At 47.6% G+C, this 23,791-nt stretch overlaps 1 protein-coding gene across 6 annotated transcripts in view; it reads left to right on the forward strand.

The window, feature by feature from the left end:
• arhgef28a (Rho guanine nucleotide exchange factor (GEF) 28a) overlaps window positions 1-19,308 on the forward strand; it is a 32,304-nt gene extending 12,996 nt beyond the window's left edge. For 2 of the 6 annotated variants that reach the window (XM_068573922.1, XM_068573923.1), the window contains exons 10-36: window positions 1,758-1,831; window positions 1,935-2,146; window positions 2,402-2,555; window positions 2,649-2,760; window positions 3,842-3,928; window positions 4,190-4,232; window positions 4,963-5,064; window positions 5,873-5,996; window positions 6,518-6,638; window positions 6,722-6,777; window positions 7,652-7,712; window positions 7,799-7,904; window positions 8,056-8,186; window positions 8,719-8,859; window positions 8,998-9,248; window positions 9,472-9,597; window positions 9,702-9,819; window positions 9,935-10,189; window positions 10,287-10,363; window positions 10,452-10,630; window positions 10,734-10,825; window positions 10,913-11,092; window positions 11,182-11,342; window positions 12,246-12,293; window positions 12,916-13,440; window positions 15,180-15,423; window positions 18,545-19,308. In XM_068573922.1, the coding sequence (XP_068430023.1) occupies window positions 1,758-1,831; window positions 1,935-2,146; window positions 2,402-2,555; window positions 2,649-2,760; window positions 3,842-3,928; window positions 4,190-4,232; window positions 4,963-5,064; window positions 5,873-5,996; window positions 6,518-6,638; window positions 6,722-6,777; window positions 7,652-7,712; window positions 7,799-7,904; window positions 8,056-8,186; window positions 8,719-8,859; window positions 8,998-9,248; window positions 9,472-9,597; window positions 9,702-9,819; window positions 9,935-10,189; window positions 10,287-10,363; window positions 10,452-10,630; window positions 10,734-10,825; window positions 10,913-11,092; window positions 11,182-11,342; window positions 12,246-12,293; window positions 12,916-13,440; window positions 15,180-15,423; window positions 18,545-18,747 (3,983 nt within the window). In that variant the 3' untranslated portion in view covers window positions 18,748-19,308. The remainder of the gene's footprint in view (window positions 1-1,757; window positions 1,832-1,934; window positions 2,147-2,401; window positions 2,556-2,648; window positions 2,761-3,841; window positions 3,929-4,189; window positions 4,233-4,962; window positions 5,065-5,872; window positions 5,997-6,517; window positions 6,639-6,721; window positions 6,778-7,651; window positions 7,713-7,798; window positions 7,905-8,055; window positions 8,187-8,718; window positions 8,860-8,997; window positions 9,249-9,471; window positions 9,598-9,701; window positions 9,820-9,934; window positions 10,190-10,286; window positions 10,364-10,451; window positions 10,631-10,733; window positions 10,826-10,912; window positions 11,093-11,181; window positions 11,343-12,245; window positions 12,294-12,915; window positions 13,441-15,179; window positions 15,424-18,544) is intronic. The other 4 variants (XM_068573924.1, XM_068573926.1, XM_068573925.1 and 1 more) reach the window with 4 other exon arrangements.
• The last annotated feature ends 4,483 nt before the right edge of the window (window positions 19,309-23,791 follow it).

Genomic DNA, 23,791 nt, shown 5'->3' on the forward strand with positions numbered 1-23,791 from the left:
GGCAGGAATGGGGTCGTCTCCCCTCGTCCCCCCTCCCCGACCCCCTCCCTCCCCCGGACAGTGGCACTCTGTACGGTGTTTCTCTCTGAGAGGAGCAGCGTCAGCTCGGAGGTCTGAGGGTTACAAGAGATGTTTCATCACACGCATCCAACTCCGTCTTAAACACACAAGTGAGTGAGTGAGTGAGTGAGTGAGTGAGAGAGAGAGAGAGTGAGAGTGAGAGAGAGAGAGAGAGAGTCGTCCTCCAGAGTTTTTTACGTTATTCGTGTTTATTGTTTAAAGTCGTCAGTGCAGCATCAGCCTCCAGCTGCTCCTTCACTCTGTCACCATCCTTTACATTCAGATTGAGGTGTTTTTGTCTTTGTGTAACACTTGATACACACACACACACACACACACACACACACACACACACACACACCCACACACACTGACACACACTGTCAGTTTGATTTGAGCAAACAGACAAAGAGCGAGAGAGGAGGACAAGAGGAAGACGGCGGCCCGGCCCGCTGAGCTGCAGCTGACGTCTCCGCTGTGAGAGAGCAGCAGACAGGAAATGCCTCCGTGATGCAACAGGATGTCCTTTACATTAGTGCCGGCCCGGCTGGGCCAGACATCAAAGTCTGAGTGGAAAGAGCCCAGCGAGAGAGCTGGAGACTCACCAGGAAGAAGCTCCTCCCCTCATTGTTACCACACAGACTCTGCACACACTGCACTGCACGCTGTCCTCGAGTACATGTGTGAGCAGCTACAAAGACGTTTGCACATTCGGAAGCAAAGATTTTCTATGCCAAAAACCTAATCTTATGGGTTAAAATATCCTGCAGCAGTTAAAGGCGTTGAAACGATCTCCACCTCAACCCAGCTGTATATAAATACACTGCGATGCAAATACTTTAAAGCAGTTCTCAAACTCATTTTGTCAAAATGTTTGCGCCCCGACAAAACATTTATTGTGACTCGTCCATCCTTTTTCAGTTAAACCTTTGACCTTTGACGGCTCGCCACCGATGCAAGTGTTTTAACGCTGGCTTTTAAAAGTACAATCTGAAATCCAGGTTTTTAAACTTATAGTCGTTTCATTCATGAACAGCGCAAACAGAGAGCGTACATAAATCTGGCTCTCGACCTCCATCCCAGTGCACGTTTTGAGCAACTTTCAATGTGTTTTTGCCCTTCGGTCTCCTGTTTTTAATTATTAAAAAAAAGAGCACGGCTCTAGTCGATGATGCAAGGAAATAGACGGGCCGGCCGGTGACGTTGACGTGTGGAGGTTTCTGTGATAATAGAGCTTCAAAAGGTCAAACGGGGAGGAGATATGCCGAGTCATCACATTTTCCTTTCTTCGCTTTCAGCTTTCACATTGAAGCGACGAAACATCAATAAATTACGCCGCGAATCAGTGATTCACGATGGAGAAACAGTCCAATACCATGACGTGTGTTTGGTCAATTATTATCTCCTAGTTGGAGTTTCTGCTGGTGGACTTCTTGCTTGAGTGTCTCGCTGTGAGCTGCTTTACTGACGTTGTGGAGGAATAACGGAGCCAAGAAGTGTCTTCTCTCTTTGTCCTGATGCAGTAAATCATTTCGCGGGATAGAAAACTAACTTCTTAACAAACATCTTGCGCGGTTTAAAGTCATGGCAATTTGGTTAAAAGTTATGTAAATCATTGGTCAAAATGTGTGTGCGTGCGTGTGCGTGTGCGTGTGTGTGTGTGTGTGTGTGTGTGTGTGTGTGTGTGTGTGTCACAGTAAACGGGAGTCCCATGCCGGCGGTTGGAGTCCAGAACCACGTGGTCCAGTGGGCTGCAGACCCTCAGACACAGGTTCAGACGTCTCTCTCTTTATTAAACACATCCTCCGTGTCGTCTTCTCTGAATGTCGCTTTTGCCCTTTTTTTATTCTCCCGTCGTGTGTTTTTCACCGTAGGATGAAGATCTCCCGCGAACAGCCGACACACCTCCACCTTCCTCCTCCTCTTCCTCGTCCTCCTCATCCTCTTTCTCCTCCTTGGATCCCTCCCTCCCCTGCTATCCCCCGCTCTCGCCCGCAGACCGGGCCCTCACCCGGCTGAACCGCCCCGCGTCCTCCGAGCCGACCAATCACAGAGAGAGTCCGCCCATGGACGCTTGTGACCTCAGGTACTGTTTTAAAATGGTTATTTCCAGGCCTGAAAAAAAAAAATCCCCAAAAACTGTAGCAAAAGTCCTGTAAACGTGTTATATTCATGTGTTCATGACGTTCATTTACGCAGAGTTTGAAATAATGAATATGCTTTTAAAAAAAAGAGGCTCAATATATAAGCAGACATACATACTGTGTGTGCGTGTGTGTGTGTGTGTGCGTGTGTGTGCGTGTTGTGTGTGTGTGTGTGTGTGTGTGTGTGTGTGTAACAGCCCCAGCTTAGTGGCTCTGGAGGTGGACAGCGAGCCCGAGTCGCCGATGTCACCGGATGTTGAGAAGAGTGACGCCAGAGGGGAAACCTTTGGCCCCGCCCTCTCGTGCACTCGCAGCCAATCGGCCTCCTCGGCATGTGAACCCAGCACTAAAGTAAAAAACAACAACCTCAGGTTCAGATAACTCCACTTCTCCTTAAATCAGGAGACGTACAAAGTGTTGGACTTTCCATTCCTCTCTCTCTAGGAATCGGGCGACCAGGGGATGCGGCTGCGCTCGTACTCGTACTCGTCCCCCAAAATCAGCTTCCGGCCGGCTCGTTTTGTCCGGGACAACCCCCCCTCAGATCTGAGCCCTGGTCAGTAACACACAGTATTTATATTTAAAGAACTCTACACATAACTATTGTGTCACTAACGTTCACTTCTCACCTTCTGTCTAATCGGCTGAAGAGCCTCTCTACTAATACTGTGTATTACAAGAGCGGTCAACTCCCAACAAGGGATTGTGCTTATTAAAGCCATACTTCATGGTTTTGGGGAAATACGCCTACTTTGGTTCTCGCCAACAGTTGCACGAGGAGGTTGACGCCCCTCTCGCTCTGTCTGTGGATGTGAAGCTGCATGAGAACACGCTGCTTCAGCTCAGCGCTGATCACTAGCATGTGGGATCAATATGCATCTGCTTTACGTAAAGAGGTCATATAGAGGCATCGGCAACAGATACATGGGTGATAGATGGATGACAGATAGATATATAGATGGATGGAGGGAGGGATGGATGGATGGATATATAGATAGATATATGGATAAATGAATGGTAGATGGATAGATGTTAGATAGATAAATAGATGGATGATGGATGACAGATGGATGGAAGGATGATATATAGATGATAGATAGTTGATGGATGGATGACAGATGGAAGGATGGATGGATGATAGATGGATGGAAGGATGGATAGATATATAGATGGATGACAGATAGATGGAAGGATGATATATAGAGGATAGATGGATATATAGATGATAGATAGTTGATGGATGGATGACAGATGGAAGGATGGATGGATGATAGATGGATGGAAGGATGGATGATAGATGATGGATGGAAATAATGGATGGATGATAGATGGATGGAAGGATGGATAGATAGATATATAGATGGATGATAGTTGGATGACAGATGGATGATAAATGGATGGATGATAGATAAGTTTAAGTTCATGGTTACCTGTCCCTCAGTGGCCGTGACTCTCTGGAGTGGATCTTCACTTCACCGTGAGAATGTAAATGTGTGTATTTCCCTGTTAAACTTCTTTAAACAGTGAAGGATGCTCGACTGTAAGACACATGAACTCTGGAGTTAGCCGTCCAGTGTGTGTAATGTGTGTGTGTGTGATGTGTGTGTGTGAGCCGCTGTATCCACTGTGCCCTGTAGATGGCGTCCTGCACGGGGTCAACCACAGCCGGTCTCTCCTGCAGGCCCTCTCTCTGTCTAAGTCTCTGTCTCTGCTGCACCCTGGCAGTAAGTACTGGACCCTGCAGCGCCACGAGAGTCTGTGTGTGTGTGTGTGTGTGTGTGTGTGTGTGTGTGTGTGTGTGTAAAAGCTTTCACGCAAAAGAAAAGACAGCTGATCGCTTTGCAACCGGTGAGACGACGTGCGTCTGCCTTCAGCTTCTTCGTTATGTTCTGCCGCTGCTCGTCATTGTGTTTCTTCTTCTTCGTCATCATCATCATCATCATCATCATCATTGTAAATTTACTCTTCACTCTTCCTGTCCACAGAGCAGAGAGCCTCCAGCATATCTGAGCAGTCGCATGAAAAAAGGTAATTATGATTTAAGCCCTTTGCCCTTTTCCTTGTCTTGTGAGTAGAAATGTTTCTCTGCTTCCTCGTTTTGGGTTTCCATCAAAGTAATTAAATATGTGCGTTGCATCGAGTCTGTAATCCCGTACTGTACGCTGGTAACCATGGCATCCAGGTTGCCAGGTGACAAGCGGCCGTCTTTTCAGGAAGCGCTTTTGTGTATTTGAAGCCAGGCTGTGGGTTTTAAAGCACCTCGCAGGTACGGAGAGGCAGTGACACACACACACACACACACACACACACACACACACACACACGTATCAGTGTGACTCTGAGCTCCACGCGACCCGGCTGCTGTCACCTCGCCCCTCTGCATTTTGGGTACTTTTTGCACAATGCATCATGAACGTACTGTTCTGAAATGATGGTTTAAAAATGACGACTGCTGTGTGTGTGTGTGTGTGTGTGTGTGTGAGAGAATGTATGAGTGAGAGTGTGTGTGTGTGTCTGTGAGGGGGCGGGGGCCAGACGAGCAGTGTGTGTGTGTGTCTCTGTCTGCTCTTAAAGGGCCGGCACCAAAAAGAACAGATTATTTCCCTCCTCTTCCTGTTTCCCTGCTCGTCCCTTTGCTTCTTCATGACTGAACCGCCTCCTCCAGCGGCGCCCCCTGCTGGACGACACCAGACACAACGGGGACAGAGTGACGTGTGAACGCTTGTGTTTCTCATCCGTATACACACGTTCTTTGCAGGGAGGTTAGTTTCTGTCAGCGAGCCCCGTCTGCTGACGATGACGAAGACGAAGAGCTGGCTGAGTCCCTCCAGCATCTCACGCTGTCCGAGTTCCTCAAAGAGTACGTCGGGGGTTCGAACCCCGTTGCCCTGCTTCAGCCTCCTTTAACGTCCACGTCCCACTAACTCTGAGGCCGGCAGCATGAACGCACAATGACAACAAACCACCGCCTCCTCTCCTCCCTCCTTTCCTCATCTCCTCTCCCGTTTCCTCCTCTCCTCCCTTGTTTCCTCATCTCCTCTTCTTCCTCGTTTCCTCATCTCCTCCCCTTGTTTCCTCATCTTCTCTCGGTGTTTCCTCTCCTTGTCGACTAACCTCTCATCTCCCCGTTGTCTAACCTCTCCTCCTCTCCTCATTTCATGTCCTCTGCTCTCCTCCTCTCCGCTCCTTTCCTCCTCTCCTCATCTCCACTCCTTGTTCACTAACCTAATCTCTCCTTTCCTCATTTCAGCTCCTCTCCTTGTTGACTAACCTCTTCTCATTTCCTCTCCTTATTTACTCTCCTTTCCTCATCTCCACTCCTCGTTGACTAACCTAACCTCTCCTTTCCTCATTTCCTCTCCTCATCTCCTCTCTTCCCCTCTCATCTCTTCTCCTTTCCTCTCCTCATCTCCTTATCTCTCCTAATCTCCTCTCCTCCTCCCCCTTTTTCAGAACAATAATAAAGTTGTCATGTATTTTAACTGTGATGTAGGCCATGACAACGAGCCTCACGCTAACCCGCCCTGCTTGCTGCCGTCGGCCTCGAGAAAACAACCGGGAGGGCACGACTTCACCAGCTAACACGCGCCTGCAAACAAAACAGGGTTTCCCTCCGGCGTCGTGAGGCGTTCAGAGTCCCGCTGACGCTGCGCTCTTTGTTCCTCCAGAATTGAAGAGGAGGAGTCGGACAAGTTCAACATCCCGACGAAGACGGAGTCGGAGAAGTACAAAGTCATCCGCACCTTCAGCTTCCTCAAGAGTCGGATGTCCAGCACGCGCAACAAGACCAAGGTAACCCCGACAGGCCACGCCCACCCGCCATCCAAACCATTAAAACCAGAACACACAAGTTAAACTGACTGTATCAGCCGGCTGTCACACTCGCTCAGCCGAGTTTACAAGCTCAACAACACCACTGATGTTTTTATAAGTGTATTTAAGCGCGCTGTAAAGCCAGTGTTCCCGGTTTAGACTGTGTGACTCTCTGGGAGACGCGAGCAGGAAGCGTTTCTGGGAATAACTGGAGGTCACTCGGCGCCCGGCCTCCTTTCCTCTCAATGATTAATCCCCTGTTGTCGTTGAGTCGGCGCAGAGCAGCCGGGACGCGTCCGTTGTTTACACGCTCCACTTCCTTGTCGCTGGACTTGTCTGGCAGTTCTTTTTGGCGGAAATTCCTTTATTGCTTTTCCCAGCTCATGCGTCCTCTCTCACTTAGTGGGAGCGTTTAACTCGGCTCGAGGCCCACGGTCCTGTTCGAGCTCTCTTTTTCTCCCTGTGTGTTGACGCTCATGTCTCCGGCGTGGCTTTCCAAGGGGAAAGGGAAGGACCGCGAGTACAAGGACCACCGGTTCAACTCGGGGGCCTGCCTGGGCCCCACCGTGTGCGTGGTGTGCGATAAACCGGCCTCTGGAAAGGACCTGCTGCACTGCTCCAGTGAGTGGTAGCGTCATTTTATTACCTACAAAAAAGGGACTTGTGAGAATGTTTACATATCTATTTACATGTTTCTCTCCCAGGTTGCACTGCAATCGTCCATAAAGGCTGTAAAGAGGCGATCCCGCCGTGTTTAAAGGTGAGTATCTTTTTAACCTTTCTCTTGTGTCTTAGGTTTTAAATGCATAAAAGAACCACATAAAATCTGTTTATTGCATCAAGGCGTTTTGGACTTTGTTAGGAACCTCTATTTCAACTAAATAACATTTATTTTTACTAAATGATAATTCTCTGGTTGAAATGATGACCTTTGTGTTGTTGGATATAAACATGAGATTTGCTTGATTGTTTTTATTGACCTTGTAAATCTCTATGTTGTGTTATGACTTTTTAGCTAGCTAGCTAGTTAGCCATAGATGCTATAGCTATAGATGTTACTATAGTTATTGTTAATAATATTAAAATGAAACAATAAATAAAACAAATGTGTTTAAGAGATGTTTTCTAATACCCCTCAGTAATAGTCAAGTAACACAACAACCTTTTGTTTATTTATATCATTCTCTTGAGGTTCATTTTTACCATTTTTTGAATTGCAATGTATCCTGACAAAGAAAAGGCCCAGAGGCCCACACCAAAAATATGAAAACACACAACAATGTGTTCATGGATAAGGAAGTCTAACAAGGTGACCAAGAGATGAGAAACACATTGGATGATAGATAATTGCTTTTAGTGTATTTTACAGCTGATTTAAGGGTAAAAACTGACCCGCTAACACAAGAGATGCTAACAGGAAGCTAACACAAGAGATGATAACAGACAGCTCACACAAGGGATGCTAACAGGAAGCTAACACAAGAGATAATGACAGGAAGCTAACACAAGCGGAATGTACTACTTCCTACTGGAGTGCTGTCCGTGTGTGTCTGTGTCCGTGTGTGGCCCTGAGACGTGTGTGTGTGTGTGTGTGTGTGTGTGTGACCGGCCTCTCTGTCCTTTGTGATGCTTAGAAACTTCAGGATAAATATGCCGTGACCTCGGTGAAGAGCCGGACGGCGTCGCTCCCGCAGAGTGAGTTGTTTCCACGTTGCGTTTCCTGATTGTGACGTTCCTGACCCTGTGATTGATTGGTTTGTTAATCCCCCCGATCCACACAGACTTCACCGTGAGGGACTGTCCTCCTCAGAGCGGCGTTCCCGTCTCCAGCTCTCCTCCCGGCACGAAGGACCCGCCCACCCAGTCGAGCTTCCCCGGCAGCGACGGGTCAGAGGGCGCTGTCAATCACACCATTTGAGGTCGTGGAGATTGGTGAACGTGTTTTTTTTTTTGGGTGCGCTTCATGTTTCTCTCTCTCTCTCTCTCTCTCTCTCTCTCTCTCTCTCTCTCTCTCTCTCTCTCTCTCTCTGCGTGACAGTCGGCTCAGCGAGAACTCGGCGGCCGAGGCCGATGCTGGGAAGCTCGGCAGCCAATCAGAAGAAACGCTGCTGCTGCTGCTGCCGCCGACGCCGACGTCCTCCACCTCCACCGACTCGTCCTTCGGAGAAGGTGACACCGCCGTTATCGCTCGCTGTTTTCAGCGTTTACACTCCCACGAAGAAGCATGTTCAATCTATGGAGCCAAATGTTGTTGTTTTTCTTTATTTCGATTAAGATTTTCCCTCATTTAAAAAAATAAAATAAATTAAAACAAAACTAATTTTCCAAAGATAAATGAGTCTTTGGGTTACAGATTAACTGAGTATAAGTGAGTAATTCAAAGTGTTACAAAATAAATACGAATAACATCAAGTAAAATGCAACGGTAGCACTTGAAATTATGCTTTAAAAATTATGAATTCATCGTTTATTCATGCTTTACTAATGCTAAATAGTGTGCGTGTATGATAAAGTTCTACCAATACTTGATACAGTGCTATTTAGATATGTCAAATCAAAGGGTCACAAGCTTTTGTATATTTATGGAAAAACAGCTTTCTTTTCTATTAATTTGTGCATCATCTCCAGCGAATGTTCAAACTGAATCCCGCTCCATGTTTTGAGTCGAACATGACCTTTGTGCCTCTTTTCCCCGCCGCAGACTGCGCCGATGCGTGCGTCCACGGCGACGTCGCGGCCGACGCCGCGGACTACGAGGCCGAGTCGTGGAGCCTGACGGTGGAGCACAAGTTCTGCAAGAGGCAGGACAAGCGAGCCGTCAAGAGGCAGGACGTGATCTACGGTGAGCGGATGGCTCTGGTCGTTGTCTGCCAGTGTCAGTATTTCATAAGCGCTCGCTGGCTACAGCACGGGACACCCACTGAAGGTAGTAGCGACTTGTAACCTGACTTTTAAGGTAATATGTCATTTTGAACTTCAGAGCTCATGCAGACCGAGCTCCACCACCTGCAGACGCTGCACATCATGGCGGAGGTGTTCCGGCGCGGCATGCGGGAGGAGGTGCAGCTGGACCCGGAGGCGCTGGAGCGGGTCTTCCCGTGTCTAGACCGGCTGCTGCTCGCCCACCGAGCGTTCTTCAACGCCATGAAGGAGCGCCGGCACGACTCCGCCCAGCCGCAGGGCAACGGCAACTACCTCATCCAGCAGATAGGGGACGTCCTGCTGCAGCAGGTAGCTGGTCTCTCTGTCTCTCTCTCTCTCTCTCTCTCTCTCTCTCTCTCTCTCTCTCTCTCTCTCTCTCTCCCTCCCTTTCCCTCTCCCTCTCTCTCTCTCTCTCTCTCTCATATATCGCATATCTGTTAATTAACGTGACAACACACACTTCTCTGTGTTTCTCTGTAGCGGTCCAATAAGTAAATAAATAACAGTATTTGTTGTTGTTGTTTTCCTTTAGTTCTCCGATGAGAGCAGTGAGAACATGAAGCAGGTGTACGGAACGTTCTGCAGTCGTCACAACGAAGCGGTCAACTTCTTCAAAGAGCTGCAGCAGCACAACAAGCGCTTCCAGGTCTTCATCAAGGTACTGACTCACCTTCACAGACACTAGCCCTTCAAAATAAAAGCAAGGCAACGTGGCCTTGTGGTCAGGGAGATGAGGTTGTTTGTTGTGTTCCTGTTTTCAAGCAACAAGGTAACAACTCTCTGGTGCGACGGCGAGAGATCCCAGAATGCATCCTGCTGGTGACCCAGAGGATCACAAAGTACCCGGTGCTGCTGGAGAGGATCCTACAATACACTCAAGGTCGGTGCTTTGGCGCCTTCTAGTGGCCACACGTTGGTTTCCACATTAACGGAGCGAGAGACAGCGTTTCAGTTTAAAAACACAATGTTTTCCGTGTGTGTGTGTCTCCCTTCAGAGGACACGGCGGAGCACGCCGACCTCTCCAAGGCGCTGGCTCAGATCCGGGAGGTGATCGCGGCCGTGGACCTGAGCGTCAGCGAGTACGAGCGGCGCCGCAGGCTGCAGGAGGTGTGGAGCCGCACGGAGAACCGCAGCGCCGCCAAGCTGAAGAACGGCCACACCTTCCGCAAGCAGGACCTGGTGGGCCCGGGCCGGACACTCAAGCACCAGGGCCTCCTGCTGTGGAAGACGGCCACCGGGCGGCTCAAAGGTACGAGTACACACACACACACACACACACACACACACACACATGCATGTGCAAAAATGTGTTTAAACAATGTTTTGACTCATCCTCTCCTCCATAGACGTCCTGGCGCTCCTTCTCACGGACGCGCTCGTCTTCTTGCAAGAGAAAGACCAGAAGTACACCTTTGCTGCAGTGGTACGCACACACACACCATCACATGTTCAATCCATCTTTCATCTCGGCCCCTTGTAACGCAATGTCACCGCTCTGTGACGCGCCTCAGGATCAGAAGCCCCCGGTCGTGGCGCTGCAGAAGTTAATCGTGCGAGAAGTGGCGAACGAGGAGAGAGGGATGTTTCTCATCAGCGCCTCGGCCGCCGGGCCCGAAATGTACGAAGTCCACACGGCGTCCAAAGAGGAGAGGAACACCTGGATGAGGCTCATCAGGGAGGCGGTGGAGAGGTATGTGTGTGTGTGTACAGGTCCATGTTGTTTATGTATGTGTGTGTGTGTGTGTGTAAAGGGGATACACATATGTTTCTAAGTGATGTGTGTCTCTGCTTAGCTGTCCGGAGGAAGAGGAAGAATCCACGAGCGAATCGGAAGAGGAGAGGCGAGCGGCCGAGGCTCGTGTCCAGAAGATCCAGAAGTTTCAAGGTATGTGGAAACCTTTATTTTAGTCTTTATTCATCGAGACGATAAATGTATCGGTTCAACGTTTCTCGATGCTCCTCCTCGCGCCAGAGAGCCTGCAGAGCCACGACCAGAGGATCTGCTCCAGCCTGGAGGAGAAACTGCAGGTCTACGCCGCGCTGAGCGGGAGGACGGACATGGCGGAGCCGCTCGACCGGTGGCTGCTCGTCCAGCCGCACTCGGAGGAGCCGCCCCAGGCGGCGGCGTTGCTCTCTGCCGCTCTGCAGGAGGGTGAGACGCTTTGCAAACACACACGCAAACACACGCAGACACACGCGTGTGCACATTTAGTTTAGAGTTTCTGTTGCTCTTGTGTCCAGCTGAGCGCCTGAAGGCCGCGCTGTCGGCTCAGCTCGCTCCTTGCGGCCGCAGCCCGGACTCTGACTCTGACTCGCTGCTTCCTGTTGGCCCGGCTGAGACGCTCCTGCTCCAGCCCCCCTCCCTCCTGCTGCCAGCAGACAGGAACAACATTGACTTCTGGGTATAACACACACTTCTATATGTGTGTGTGTGTGTGTGTGTGTGTGTGTGTGTGTGTGTGTGTGTGTGTAAAAAGCTTTCACGCAAAAGAAAAGACAGCTGATCGCTTTGTATATGTATGTATGTATGTATGTATGTATGTATATATATATGTATGTATGTATATATATATGTATGTATATATATATATATGTATGTATGTATGTATGTATATATATATATATATATATATGTATGTATGTATGTATGTATGTATATATATATATATATATATATATATATATATATATAATATATATATATAATATATAATATAATTTAAGGAGTTTTTGAGTTAAATATTGATGCAGAAGTGTGATGTGCTTCTGTGAGGGAGGTACAGCGGCGTGAGCATTACAGGTCATTACAGTCTCTCACGGCATCCGAACCCTCACTTTCCACTCCTTCAGATGTGTGGCTCAAGATTGCCAACAGTCGTTTTAATGATTCAGTGCAATTACATCTCGGTCTTGAATGCGATGAATCATTGATAAGCTCACAATAAAGGAATACGTCCATTCTGTTACCGACGGTATTGCGCCATTAAAAATGGATACGGAGACTCGTTCCGACGTCGTGCTGCCGCTTGTAGCTCCTTGAGACCTGTGAGGTAAACGACTAAAAAAAAACACTTTATTATGATTATTATTATCCACTGCAGAGGCCGAGTCAACCCTAAGCAGTGTGCAAGGACACCACACGGCCTCAAGGGGGCACAAAGGCTGCACGGATGGTTCTTACTTCCTGCCTTGTTGACATGGGAGGAAAATATTGACACTTCTCTGGCTAGATTGTAAAGTGTAACTCATTGTTGGGCGTCATAATCCCAGCAGGCGTGTTGATATGTGACTTTATCCACCAACAGGTGGCTCAAAGTGTGCAGAGCCTGACCCGGCTGCTCTACAGCCTGCAGGTGAGGAAACGGCATCCCCTAAACTAAAAAATAGTGTATCTCTGCAACCACTCGGGCTGTTTGAATAATGTTTGTGTAATAATAAAAGGTACACATGTGAGATGTTGTTCAGATGTGTAAATATTATGTTAATGGTTAAGAGTAAATGAAGATGACACAGAAACAAATGAAAAGGTTTCAGGTCCGCCTAGAAAAGAAATCCCTTCTGATCCTTCTTATGGCTCTTTTGTTCCACTATACACACACACACACACACACACACACACACACACACACACACACACACACACACACACACACACACACACACACTGCTGTTATGTATAACATGTAAATGTGTGCAGAGAGGTTGTGTGTGTATTTGCATGAGGGGATGTGTGCACTGGCTCTTGCCCGTACATGTGAGTTTAAGGTTTTTGATTTCAATGATATTTTCATATTCAAAGTTCTGAATGCATTCGTGCATGGGAACCTGACATTGGGCAAATTTCACTACGTGAATCTAATGATCGAATCTAGTTTTTCCCTTTCAAATCTCCTCCTCTTATGCACTGAGGATGCACGTGTGGTTAAAGTGGACCTTTGCATGTCCATGAAGCCCGTCTCTGCTTTCTCTCCGCAGGCCACCGTCACCATCCAGGACAGCTGTTACGAGGTCCAGAGGCTCCGCCTCCAGGAGGCCGGCCGCCTGTCGCCCCACGCCCACCGGCCTCGCCAGCACCTCCCCAGCGTCCGGGTCAACACCTTGCAGGAGCAGGAGAAGCAGCGCAACCTGGAGAAGCGCAAGGAGGAGGTGGCGGCGGCTCGCCGGCTCCAGGACCGACTGCGCCAGGAGAAGGAGCGCTGGGAGCGGGCATGCCACGCCAGGGACAGCCAGCAGGGGGAGCAGGAGAGCCGGCTGGAGGAGAGGGAGCGCCGGTGCCACCTGGAGGCCGAGAGGCTGAGGCGCGAGCGGGAGGAGCTGGACGAGCAGCTGGAGGAGTACCAGCAGAGCCTGGAGCGGCTCAGGGAGGGCCAGAGGGCCGTGGAGAGGGAGCGCGAGCGCCTGGAGAGCCAGCAGAAGCTGCTCCAGACCTGGAGGCACAGCCGGCAGAGGAGCCTGCCCACTGCGATCCCCCACATGCTCATCCCTCTAGATGGGCAGCAGGTACACAAACACACACCTGTTTCTGTTGCCTGTGGGTTTTAAAATAACATTACATTTAGCTGACGTTTTCATCCAAAGCGACTCACAATAAGTGCATTCAACCGTGAGTACAAACTCAGAGGAACAAGAATCAAGAAAGTACAATTTCTTCAATAAAGTCACACTACAAAGTGCTAACAATAAGATACATTTAAGTGCTACTTAAGTGCTACTACTGTGTTACCTTCCTTATTCAAGGTATACTTGTAAAAGATGTGTTTTTAGTTTGCGGCAGAAGATATGGAGGACCCAGGACGTAGCCTTGAGGGATCCCAGTAGTAAAAGGACAAGAGAGTTTGTGTACAGAGAGAAGAGGAGGGGACTTAGGATGGAGCCTTGGGGAACCCCAGTATTGAGAGGACAAGGTTCCCGGCACAGATCCTCAAGTTAGCCGGTCGGTGCGGTCGTTGAGTTACGATGTTAATCAAGGGCTCGATAAAGCCTCCGACTGAAGCTCTTGACCCTGACGTGAGTGTGAGGTGGATATTCGGTGTTTATGGAGTTATTTCCTCGGCTGAAGTCGATAATGGGAAGCTTTTTCTCAGGCAGCCATCAGCCTGAGTTACGCTCACACACACACACACACACACACACACACACACACACACACACACACACACACACACACACACAGCCCTAATCCCCTCTTGATATACGACCTGCGATAATGAGAGTAATTTCAGCACCGTTTGTCTTGGTGCTTCAGCAGCCACGCTCACCAATAAACATCTTTTTAATGATTGATGATAATTAAACCACTGCTAAATAAAAGCTACCGGCAAAAAATAAATAATTAAAACCCAGAGGCACGCAGAAGAAGCGCAATCAATCGCGTCCGAAAAAAGGACTTCAATTATCGTCACTTTGTCTGAAAAGCCCCCCCCCCCCCCCCTCTCCCGCGCAGCTGGACGGCGTTGCAGGATAAAGGACGCACTGTTCTGCGAGCCCTTTGAGCCTCAGTGCAGCGCTACGCTAATGCAGCTAACGCACTGCGGGTGCTGCTTTGTGCTCGCTCGGGGTCAGCAGGTGCGTCTGTTCAACAAGACGCACACTTAGAGCACTTGAACCAACGCACAAATGAGCACACTCTGTCCTTCTCGCCCTCGTTAGTTCACGCACCGCCGGGGGACTTTTATTCTTCTCTTCTTTCACCGGGAGCGATCTGATGAGGCTTCTTTTTGGCGACGTATTCATCTCCATTCATCTGTTGGAGGTTATTAATGTTCACCTGCTGATGTTTTAGAGGCAGCAGGTCAGGGGTTCGGAGACGGAGTGAATGACACACACACACACACACACACACACACAGACACACACACAGAGACACACACACACACACACAGACAAACACAGACAAACAAACACAGACACACACAGAGACACAAAAAGACACACAGAGACACACACTCACTGACTCACGCTCACACACAAACAGACAGACACGCACACACACAAACACACAAAGACACACACACACACACACACACACACACACACAGACAAACAAACACAGAAATAAACTTAAATAAATGAAAAAAGTGTACTAATTAAACACAATAAATTAAATCAATAAAATACATTTAATTTGTTTAAAAATAATAATAAACTTAATTCTAAAATAAAGTATTAAAACAATTATAATAATAAAAAAATGATGATAAAAGAAAATACAAAAAATAACTATTACATTTTCTCTCCAGCAGGAGTCCCGAGAGCTCTCCGGTAACGGCTCCGTGTTCGTGAACGAGGCTGCGTTCGCCGGCGCCGGCGTCAACAACCGTCGCGTCCACCACAAGAGGAACGACCCCGGCGCGCACAACTGCCTCAACGCCCTGCTGGCGAGATCCAACAGCAGACAGACCCCCGCGGCGAAGAACCCCCACGGCCCACACTCGGAGGCCCGATACCTCTGCAGCCCCGCAGGGCGGCGCCAGCACACCGGCGGTAAGAAGCCTCGCCGTCTGCCGCAGAGCACGCCGAGGGGCTCGTGAGGACTCGTGCTGTCATCGCTCCCATGATGCACGTTGTGTGGGAGGGTTTATATATATATATATATATATATATATATATATATATATATATATATACACACACACACACACACACACACACACACACACACACACACACACACACACACACACACACACACACACACACACACACAATCTATATATGCAATCTAATCCAATAGGATTAGATTCTTGAGCACGTAACTACATTCATTTCTGCATTAATTAGATTTTGTAAAAGATTGTTAATAACTTTCAGAGGATGTTTGTGATGGAGTTTCTCTAGAAAAAAACCCTCCACTAATGAAGACTTCAACCAGCTTTCTGCTTCCTGTGAGAATGTAAACAAACCCACAGGCTCCTCCCACGTGTGTGTGAGCGTGTCCTGTAGTGTACACACACACACACACACACATACACACTCGTTCTGCTCTCAGGAATCTATCCCTGGTGAGGCCTCGTCTGTCCTTCCTGTCGGTTAATCAGTGTCTCCTGAGAAAAGAAATCTCTCTTCCTCTTCCTCTTCTTCCTCCTCCACCTGCCACCTCGCCTCCCCTCCCCCCGCCTGCCAAAGGAAGAGGAAATCAATGCTTCCTCTATCCATCGACTGGCAGCGCAGACACCGGCGTGTGAATCACAGTTTTCGGGCGATGGCGGCCTGATTGTGAACATCGATCTGGAAAAATCTTTACAAATCTCATTACAGCGTGACTTGTCATCGCATCGGGAGATGGAGGCAGCGGACACGTTACACCGCTAGCTCCTTCATGCACTAGCTCATTCTCATATTCGGGCGGCGGATTAGCCGACTACGTGTGTCGCGTTCAGAATGATGTCATCCTTAATGCAGAGCTCCTGACCAGCGACGACACGCAGGACAACCTCTTTCCACCTCGTTGGGTCGCTTTTTATTTTGTTCATACTTTAATGTTTTATTTAGGTTTAGAGCCAGCGGGGTGCATGAGGCGGCTGCAATCTACCCACAATGCATTCCTCAGAGCCCCCTTAGATCCTTACATCCTCGTTTGGCGTTCCTCGTGCACGCTCACATTTTTAGAACCCGGTAAAAACTTTGGAACCAATTTTGTCTCTCGTAGGAACCTCAAATTAATGACACTACTTGTGTTTATTGTATGTATTTGTTAAGCAAAGTCTTGTGAAAAAGATGTATATCTGCAAAAAAAAATCACTTTTAAAATCTATTTTTGATTCCCCAAAAATGCCTCCTGGAGCGGTCAAAGAGAAACCTTTATGGAAAGATTAGGACCTAAAGAATCTGAATCTGCAACAAAAATCACAATAAAACAAAGCATTGGCTTGTTTGGAAGGAGCGTCCGTCAAAAAACTGTGTTGTTCGGTTCAAAAAATGGAAAAATGACGTATTTAATGCCAAAAGATTGTCTGAATGCGGCATGTTGGGACTTAAAATGCTTCCAAAAGGTTAAGAACCCGGTGACTCGGTCGTGGAAAAAGAAAAGGAATTTTTTTTCAGATGCAAATCACTGCGTTCTTCCTTCAGCTAGGAGGAACAAAACATGATCACACTTCTCATTCTCACCTGAGCGTGTGACCCTTTATCCTCCTGCACACACGACACACACATACACACACACATGCACACACACACCCTTTTTCATTCAGCGTGAGATTTCCATAAAATGCGTCCCTGCACAATGAAATCTCGGGGAACCAGTTGGATGGAATGTTCTGAAATGACTCGTTGTGCGATGAGTCGCTTCCGCTTTGGGACCGTGAGAACAGAGAGAGATGAAAACCTCCGGTATGCAGATGAATTCCCGCCTCGTGTAACATGCACAACGCACAAACCGGATCTGTGGCCGGCGGGCTGCACGGCCACAGTTAATTAATACTACTGAGATCTCTCAGGTAGAGTATATGAGCGTGAAAATGGACCCGATACGCACCAATCAAAGACAGTAAACGCAGTAAAAGCAATACCCAGATAGATGGTTCATCTTATTAACTGGTCGCAGACGGGGGCGGAGTGTTTTTAAGTCACCCGGAGCTCTGTGGGGGGGCCGCCGGAGCCGGTCTAACAGACTCTTATTTAATTAATCACACGGAGACACGTGCAATAAAGGCAATTTATATGTTCACGACGCCATCTGTAACCACGACGGCACACCTGGCCCAATGCACCCGCCGTGAACACTAATAACAACACAGTCTCTTTCAGAGCTCTTTTTAATTGAATAGTAATGCCGTTGGTCCTTGAAGGGAGCGAGGCGTAAAGCCGGGTATACATCATATTGTAGCCGACTCGAGGGTTTGAATCCCCGTCACCCTTCTCGAGGCTGCTGTCGCTTGTCCCTCTTCTCTCTGTACACAAACTCTCTTGTCCTCTCACTACTGGGGTCCCTCAAGGCTCTGTCCTGGGTCCTTTCCTCTGCTCTCTGTACACCTCTCACTGTCCTAATCCCATCTTTTTCGACTACAGCTTGAATAAGGAAGGTAGCGCAGTAGTAGCACTTTAGTTGCGCTTAAATGTCTCTTACTGATAGCAGTTTTTAGTTTAACTTAATTGAAGGAATTCTACTTTCTTGATTTGTGTTGTTCTGAGTGTAGTTATTATTGTAAGTCTTATTATTTGAAGTCCCTCCTCTCGCTCGTCCCTGCTCGGTTCCTCCACTTGTCGAGTGCGAGGAGGCGGCTACCATCGTATCCTGAACCCTGACAATGGATTGTGTTGACAGAGATAATAATAAAAGTGACACCTCTAAAGTAGACGAAGGTGGAGGAGGGGGGGCAGAGCCTGAAGGGTGATTGATGGGTGAGGCCGAGCTGCAGCAGCTGGTCGACGTGTGTGCAGTTAGTGACCAAACAATTAGTCCGAGCTCACTAAACAGGTGGTACGCGTCCCGTCCTGGTGGTTGTGTATCGGTGAGTGAGGGATGTGCTCGATGCATCGCCAGCATCAGCAGCTGCATTTCTATTTATTTTAGAGGATAATAACAGTGTTTGTGTGTGTGTGTGTGTGTGTGTGTGTGTGTGTGTGTGTGTGTGTGTGTGTGTGTGTGTGTGTGCTCTCTCAGACCTCAACAGTCACGGCTGCATCGAGGAGGCCTGGTCGCCGGCAGCGAGCGGCGCTGACTCACATCCCGGTGACCCCCGGCTGGACCTCGGCGCGCTGGTTTCCTTGGAGACTGACAGCGGCGGGGAGGAGGAGGAGGACGAGGAGGAAGAGGACGAGGAGGAGGAGGGCGGCGGCGAAGAAGAAACCATTGTGTACCTCTGAATGAGGAGTCACTTTTAGACTCTGAAACGGCCGATCCAGCACAAAGAAAACCAGATAAAGACGTTCATGAAGCACCCAGGATTGGATCATTTCCTCTCTTTAACATTCTTTTGTCGTGCCGTTTTTACATGTTTGAAAGATAGATTTGCCGTCCAGTCGTAAGAGTGAAGTTACTGGAAACGGATAAAGAAGGTTGTTTTAGTGTCATGCACCTTAGCTCCCCCTCTTCCCTTTCCAGCCCCACACATCTGGCCCCCTTTGAGTGCTATATTTATTAAAATGCACCACGGAGCAGCTGACTGCCGCACCCTCGGCCATCAGACATGTTTATGTGCAACGGGAAGCAGGAAGCGTCAGCGCTGAGCGATGAGGTGCGACAGTGAGTCCGGACCCCGCTGCCCGTCGCCGTCATCATTTATTTCTCTTTATCTGCAGCACGTCTTTCTGGTTGAAGAGGGATGAGGTCAGCTGTTTTTTTTGGAAGAGATGTGCTAACGCGTCACTTTATTAGAGAGAGCGACAAACGCATGTTTGAACTGGCGACTGTTCCTGGGAAGAGCAAGATGATGTTTCTAGATTAAAAAAACATTTCATATATATATATATATATATATATATATATATATATATATATATATATATATATATACGCTGTAAAGATTTGACCTATCCAGATAAATAAGTCGGTTGCCTTATTGATGCTTAACTCTAAATTATTCCACTTGAATGTTCAGTAAGCTGCGCATGGCGTTTCACATGTAAAGACATATACATGTCAAGATATATACATTTAAGATATATACAAAATGTCTGTGCCAACGCTTTCCCTCAAGGCTTTTTACAAACACTATAAAAGATGTCTTCATTCCTGTTGTAGTTTCTTAATGGGACAATAAGGCAGTAGCAGTATTTCAATGTGATTTTAGTACCATGTATATAAATATGTTTGTGCTATTTATTTATCACAGTACAACAGAGTTGTACAGTGCTTTGTGAAGGGTTGCATTGAGCAGAGACGTGCACCTGTAAGCAGGTGTGTTTTCGTCCGTGCTTTGGTGTTGTAAGCTCAGACGTGGCCTTATTGATTAAAAATACAACTTTTATTGAACTTGAAACTGTGCGTTTGTTTTTCTTGAGGCCGTTAAATGCAAATACAATAAAGTTCTGAAGGTGATGACTGACGAGTGCTCGGCGGCCGGCGGCTGCAGGTGTGCGCCCAGGTGCACGGAGGACAACCACTTCCTGTCAGGCCGCACTCCCAAAACACACACGTCGGTATTGAATGAACGCACCGCTGTTGGTCCAGCATGCACCTTGTTATTTAACCTTGTTATCTGCAGACAGGAGCTCGCACTTCATTTCTTATCAGCCTCCCCGGTCTGTTCGCCAGATTATTTAAATGCAATTTTGCAGAGACATCCTGTGTAATTCATGCTTTAATTACCGCGCATTGATTTTAATAATAATAACTCAAGCTTGATTGCGTTATTCTTCTATAACTTCAGTCTAGTGGATGAGAGCAGTGGGATAAGCCGCTCTAATAAACCAGTACGAGCAGATAACAGGGAGACGGAGGGCTTCTGTTCATTCTCTCAAATCTATTAAAACCTCAAATTATGGAGAACGCTACATCTGTGCAGGCTGTTCTCATCGACTGTTAATAACGCTCAACCATTATTATGAAAAGTAATGCACTATTTATATATATGTATGTATATATATATATATATATATATATATATATATATATATATATATATATATAGCTTGTTTTGACGGAGATAGCATGGAAAGAGACACATTTTACTAACACAAAAGCTTTTTGTGTGCATGCGCTTTGTTGTTTTTGCATTCTGGCTATTTCCAGTTTCGCTCCCTGCTAACATTACAGAGAATTTCCTGATAACTTCACAAAGTTACTGATTACCATCCCTCTCTCTTTCCAGTCGGCCAATGACGAAGTCAAAAGTGTAAATAATCCGCTGGGTAAACACGCAATAGAAACAGTGTTAAATACTTGACGGCTCTTTAGTGTTTTCCCTCCTCGGCTCCAGTAATCACGAGCAGCTCCTTCCTCGTTCCCCGTGAAGGAGCAGTCCTGTACGCCGCGGCCTCGGCCTGTCTCCTTCCGTGGGTTTTTAATGACCCCTGTGGAAGGTATAACCAATGAGGAAGCCAAAGGAAAAGCCGATAAAGGGAACTACATTATCGCTGAGTCATCTGCTGGCACACGCGCTGCCGAAGCCCCGACCCGAGGGAGGTGTAATGATTTCTGTAGGCGCGCTGAATAAACCTGCCCGGCCCAAATATAAATAACAGCCATTAAAGCTTATCCCAGTGAGCAATGCTTTTATGAGAAACCAGAACAATATACCACATATATATACAGGTTATTAGATTTCTCTTGGGGGTGAAATATAGTGACATGCAAGACTCAATATATATATATTTATACACACTGCTCTCACCTGCAGCCTGAGGGGGAAATCTACGACAACCGTGACAACTTCCTGTAAATTTGTTTGACTTTTTAATACTCTTTTTCTCTCTAATAGTATATTTGGTGGAGCTAAATGTGTCAGGGCGCCTTTAACAATCCCCGTAACGTGTCTTTGCAGCCTTTGCAACAAAACCCCCCCCAACTTTTTTGAAGCGTCCTTTTCAGTGACACGCCCGCCGCCGACCTTTACGTTTGACCTTTTGGGATTTAATTGGTTTCACTCATCACGTCCCCCTTTTTTAAAAGTCACGGTCGTCTCCTGCAGCTGCGTCAGAGCCAAGTGCAAAACGCCGTTTACCCCAAAATAAACACTAATTACAGCACTCAGCCGTCAATGTCACGGCCACAAAGCGAGGCCGCGGGGCCCAGCGAGCCACAGAAGAAGATGTATTCACCTGGAAAACGGTTGCCTTTGCTGGACGCAAGCCCTCCATGTTTGTTTCCTCCGCAACATTTCCACTTTATGGGAAGCCAAGTTGTGCATATCACAACCATCGGCTTGTGCCGGTTACGACTTGGATGTTGTTTTTATGAGCTGGAAAATGCCAAATTTGATCCGTCCGAGTGACGTGAACGCAGCGCCCCGCCAGCATTATTATGGGATCTTTTTTTTAATTATAAGTTCAGGACGTAAAAATAAAAGTTTGTTTCCTCTCGTCTATCCAGGACCACCGAGTACACGACTATACACAAACCTCCACATGCACTGTTTTCCCTCGCTGTGCGAACACAATCCCAGAAAAAAAAAAAAAATTCTAGATATTTTAAAGATTGTTTTTTATCAATCTAGTTCAAAATAAACACTTATTTTAGGGTTAATAAAGGCCTAATTATTACATCCTCAAAGTCTGACCAACCATATTCCCATTTGTGCATTGGAGGATTGACTTTAGTTTTACATATGACAAGCATAAATTAATTGTATTTAATTGTTTGTTTTGTTTTTTTAAATATACAAAGTGCAACTTTAAGTTTCTTAGCAGCAACAAAACCTTCGTTATGATCCTGTATGTCATGAGAATCACCGCTGAACTACACATGGTCCTCATCTATGACCTGAATGGTCATGTGACTGATTATCTGAGTCCACGTTGAGCAGACTGGGGTTCAGGTGGAAGAAGACGATGCGACACGTCTTCTCCCTCCAACGCAAAAAGGGTTGAAATTGATCATTCACAGACTTCTCATGGCTTCCAAACATCTCCCACGGCCGGAGGCTGAGCACAAATCAATACAAAATGCATTTCTTCTCTGTTTTGTCTTTTTCCTGTTGCCTCCACTTGTTTGTGTCTTTATGCGTTGGCTGGCCAATTGTAATAATCCTATAAACAGTACGCTTTTTTCACATTCATGATTTGTCTTTTGATTTTTTTGTCGGAGGTGTCGCTCTTGTTTCTCACCAAGTGTTCTCTTCCCCGCCCGCCGTCCGCTCCGTGTGTGTGTCAGCCGGCTGAAGAAAAATGTGTTTAATCTTGTGTGTGTGTTTTGTTCAAGGGAGCGTGGCGACAGTAGAGCATCATCTGTCTGCAGCTTTAAAAACACACACAAAGACTTCACAAAGAAAGAGAGAGAATGTCTTTTTTTCTTTCTAAATGTGCCTTGACACAGGGCGGCCATTTTTAAATGCCTCCTTTAATTGCAGTCTTTAAGGGGTTTTGCACTAAGGAGGGCAATACACGCCAAGGGGCCCGCACCCGTCGACACCTGAGGCGGGTGTGCCGTGCGACCGAAAGCCGCTCCGTGACTCGCGGCGTCCTGCGCCGTGACGGCTCGCTATCCCTTCGACAACGAGCTCACTCGTTAGCTCGGCTCCTCCACGCGACCCTCGCCCTCCTTCTTTGTCTTCTCCTGGATCACAGAGACGCCGCCAGGTGTCCGTGAGCGTGAGCGAGAGACAGCGTAAGTGGATAATGGATGGGTTGGGTGTTTTAAGACATCTCATCGGGACATCTACACGCTGACTTCTCCTCTCACCCTTTGTGATAAAGTCTTGTTTCTCGTGCACGTCAAAGGCTTCCAGACTCACATTGTGGCTTTGCGCGCTCCACAGTTAAAGCTGAAAGAAGGGAACATGGCCGCCATGTCTCTGTTCCTAAAACCTCAGCATATAACTTGGCAAGTGCACCACAAGAAATGATGGGAACACATGACAACAACAACAACAACAACACGGCCCAGGTTGAAGTAAAGAGCATCTTTCCGGGTTGCTCCTCTGACTGCACGCATGTTACCCAGCATGCAGTTCCTTCTGTCTCTTGGTGATTACTGAGAGCTTTTCAATGTCTTCTCCCTCTGGCGACATCCTTCACCGCATCGCAGGAAGCGGCGGTCAAGGTCAGCCGCTCTGCGAGCCTCGAGCGCTCAAAAGCAGAACAGGTGAGGCGTCTGCGGCTGAAAAACTTGCATTTCTCCTCCTCGGTTTGACGCTGCGGTAGAAGAGACAGCAGTCAGAAGTCTTCTATTTGTGTCTTTATTGTTTGTCTCTCACGTCGCGACACCGACGGCGTTCACTCCCATCGCCGGAACAAAGGAGTCCAAGGCGAC

Source organism: Clinocottus analis, unplaced genomic scaffold (genome assembly GCF_023055335.1).
Source record: "Clinocottus analis isolate CAN_PGR_092001 unplaced genomic scaffold, fCliAna1.0.p SCAF_13, whole genome shotgun sequence".
Classification (NCBI taxonomy): Eukaryota; Metazoa; Chordata; class Actinopteri; order Perciformes; family Cottidae; genus Clinocottus; species Clinocottus analis.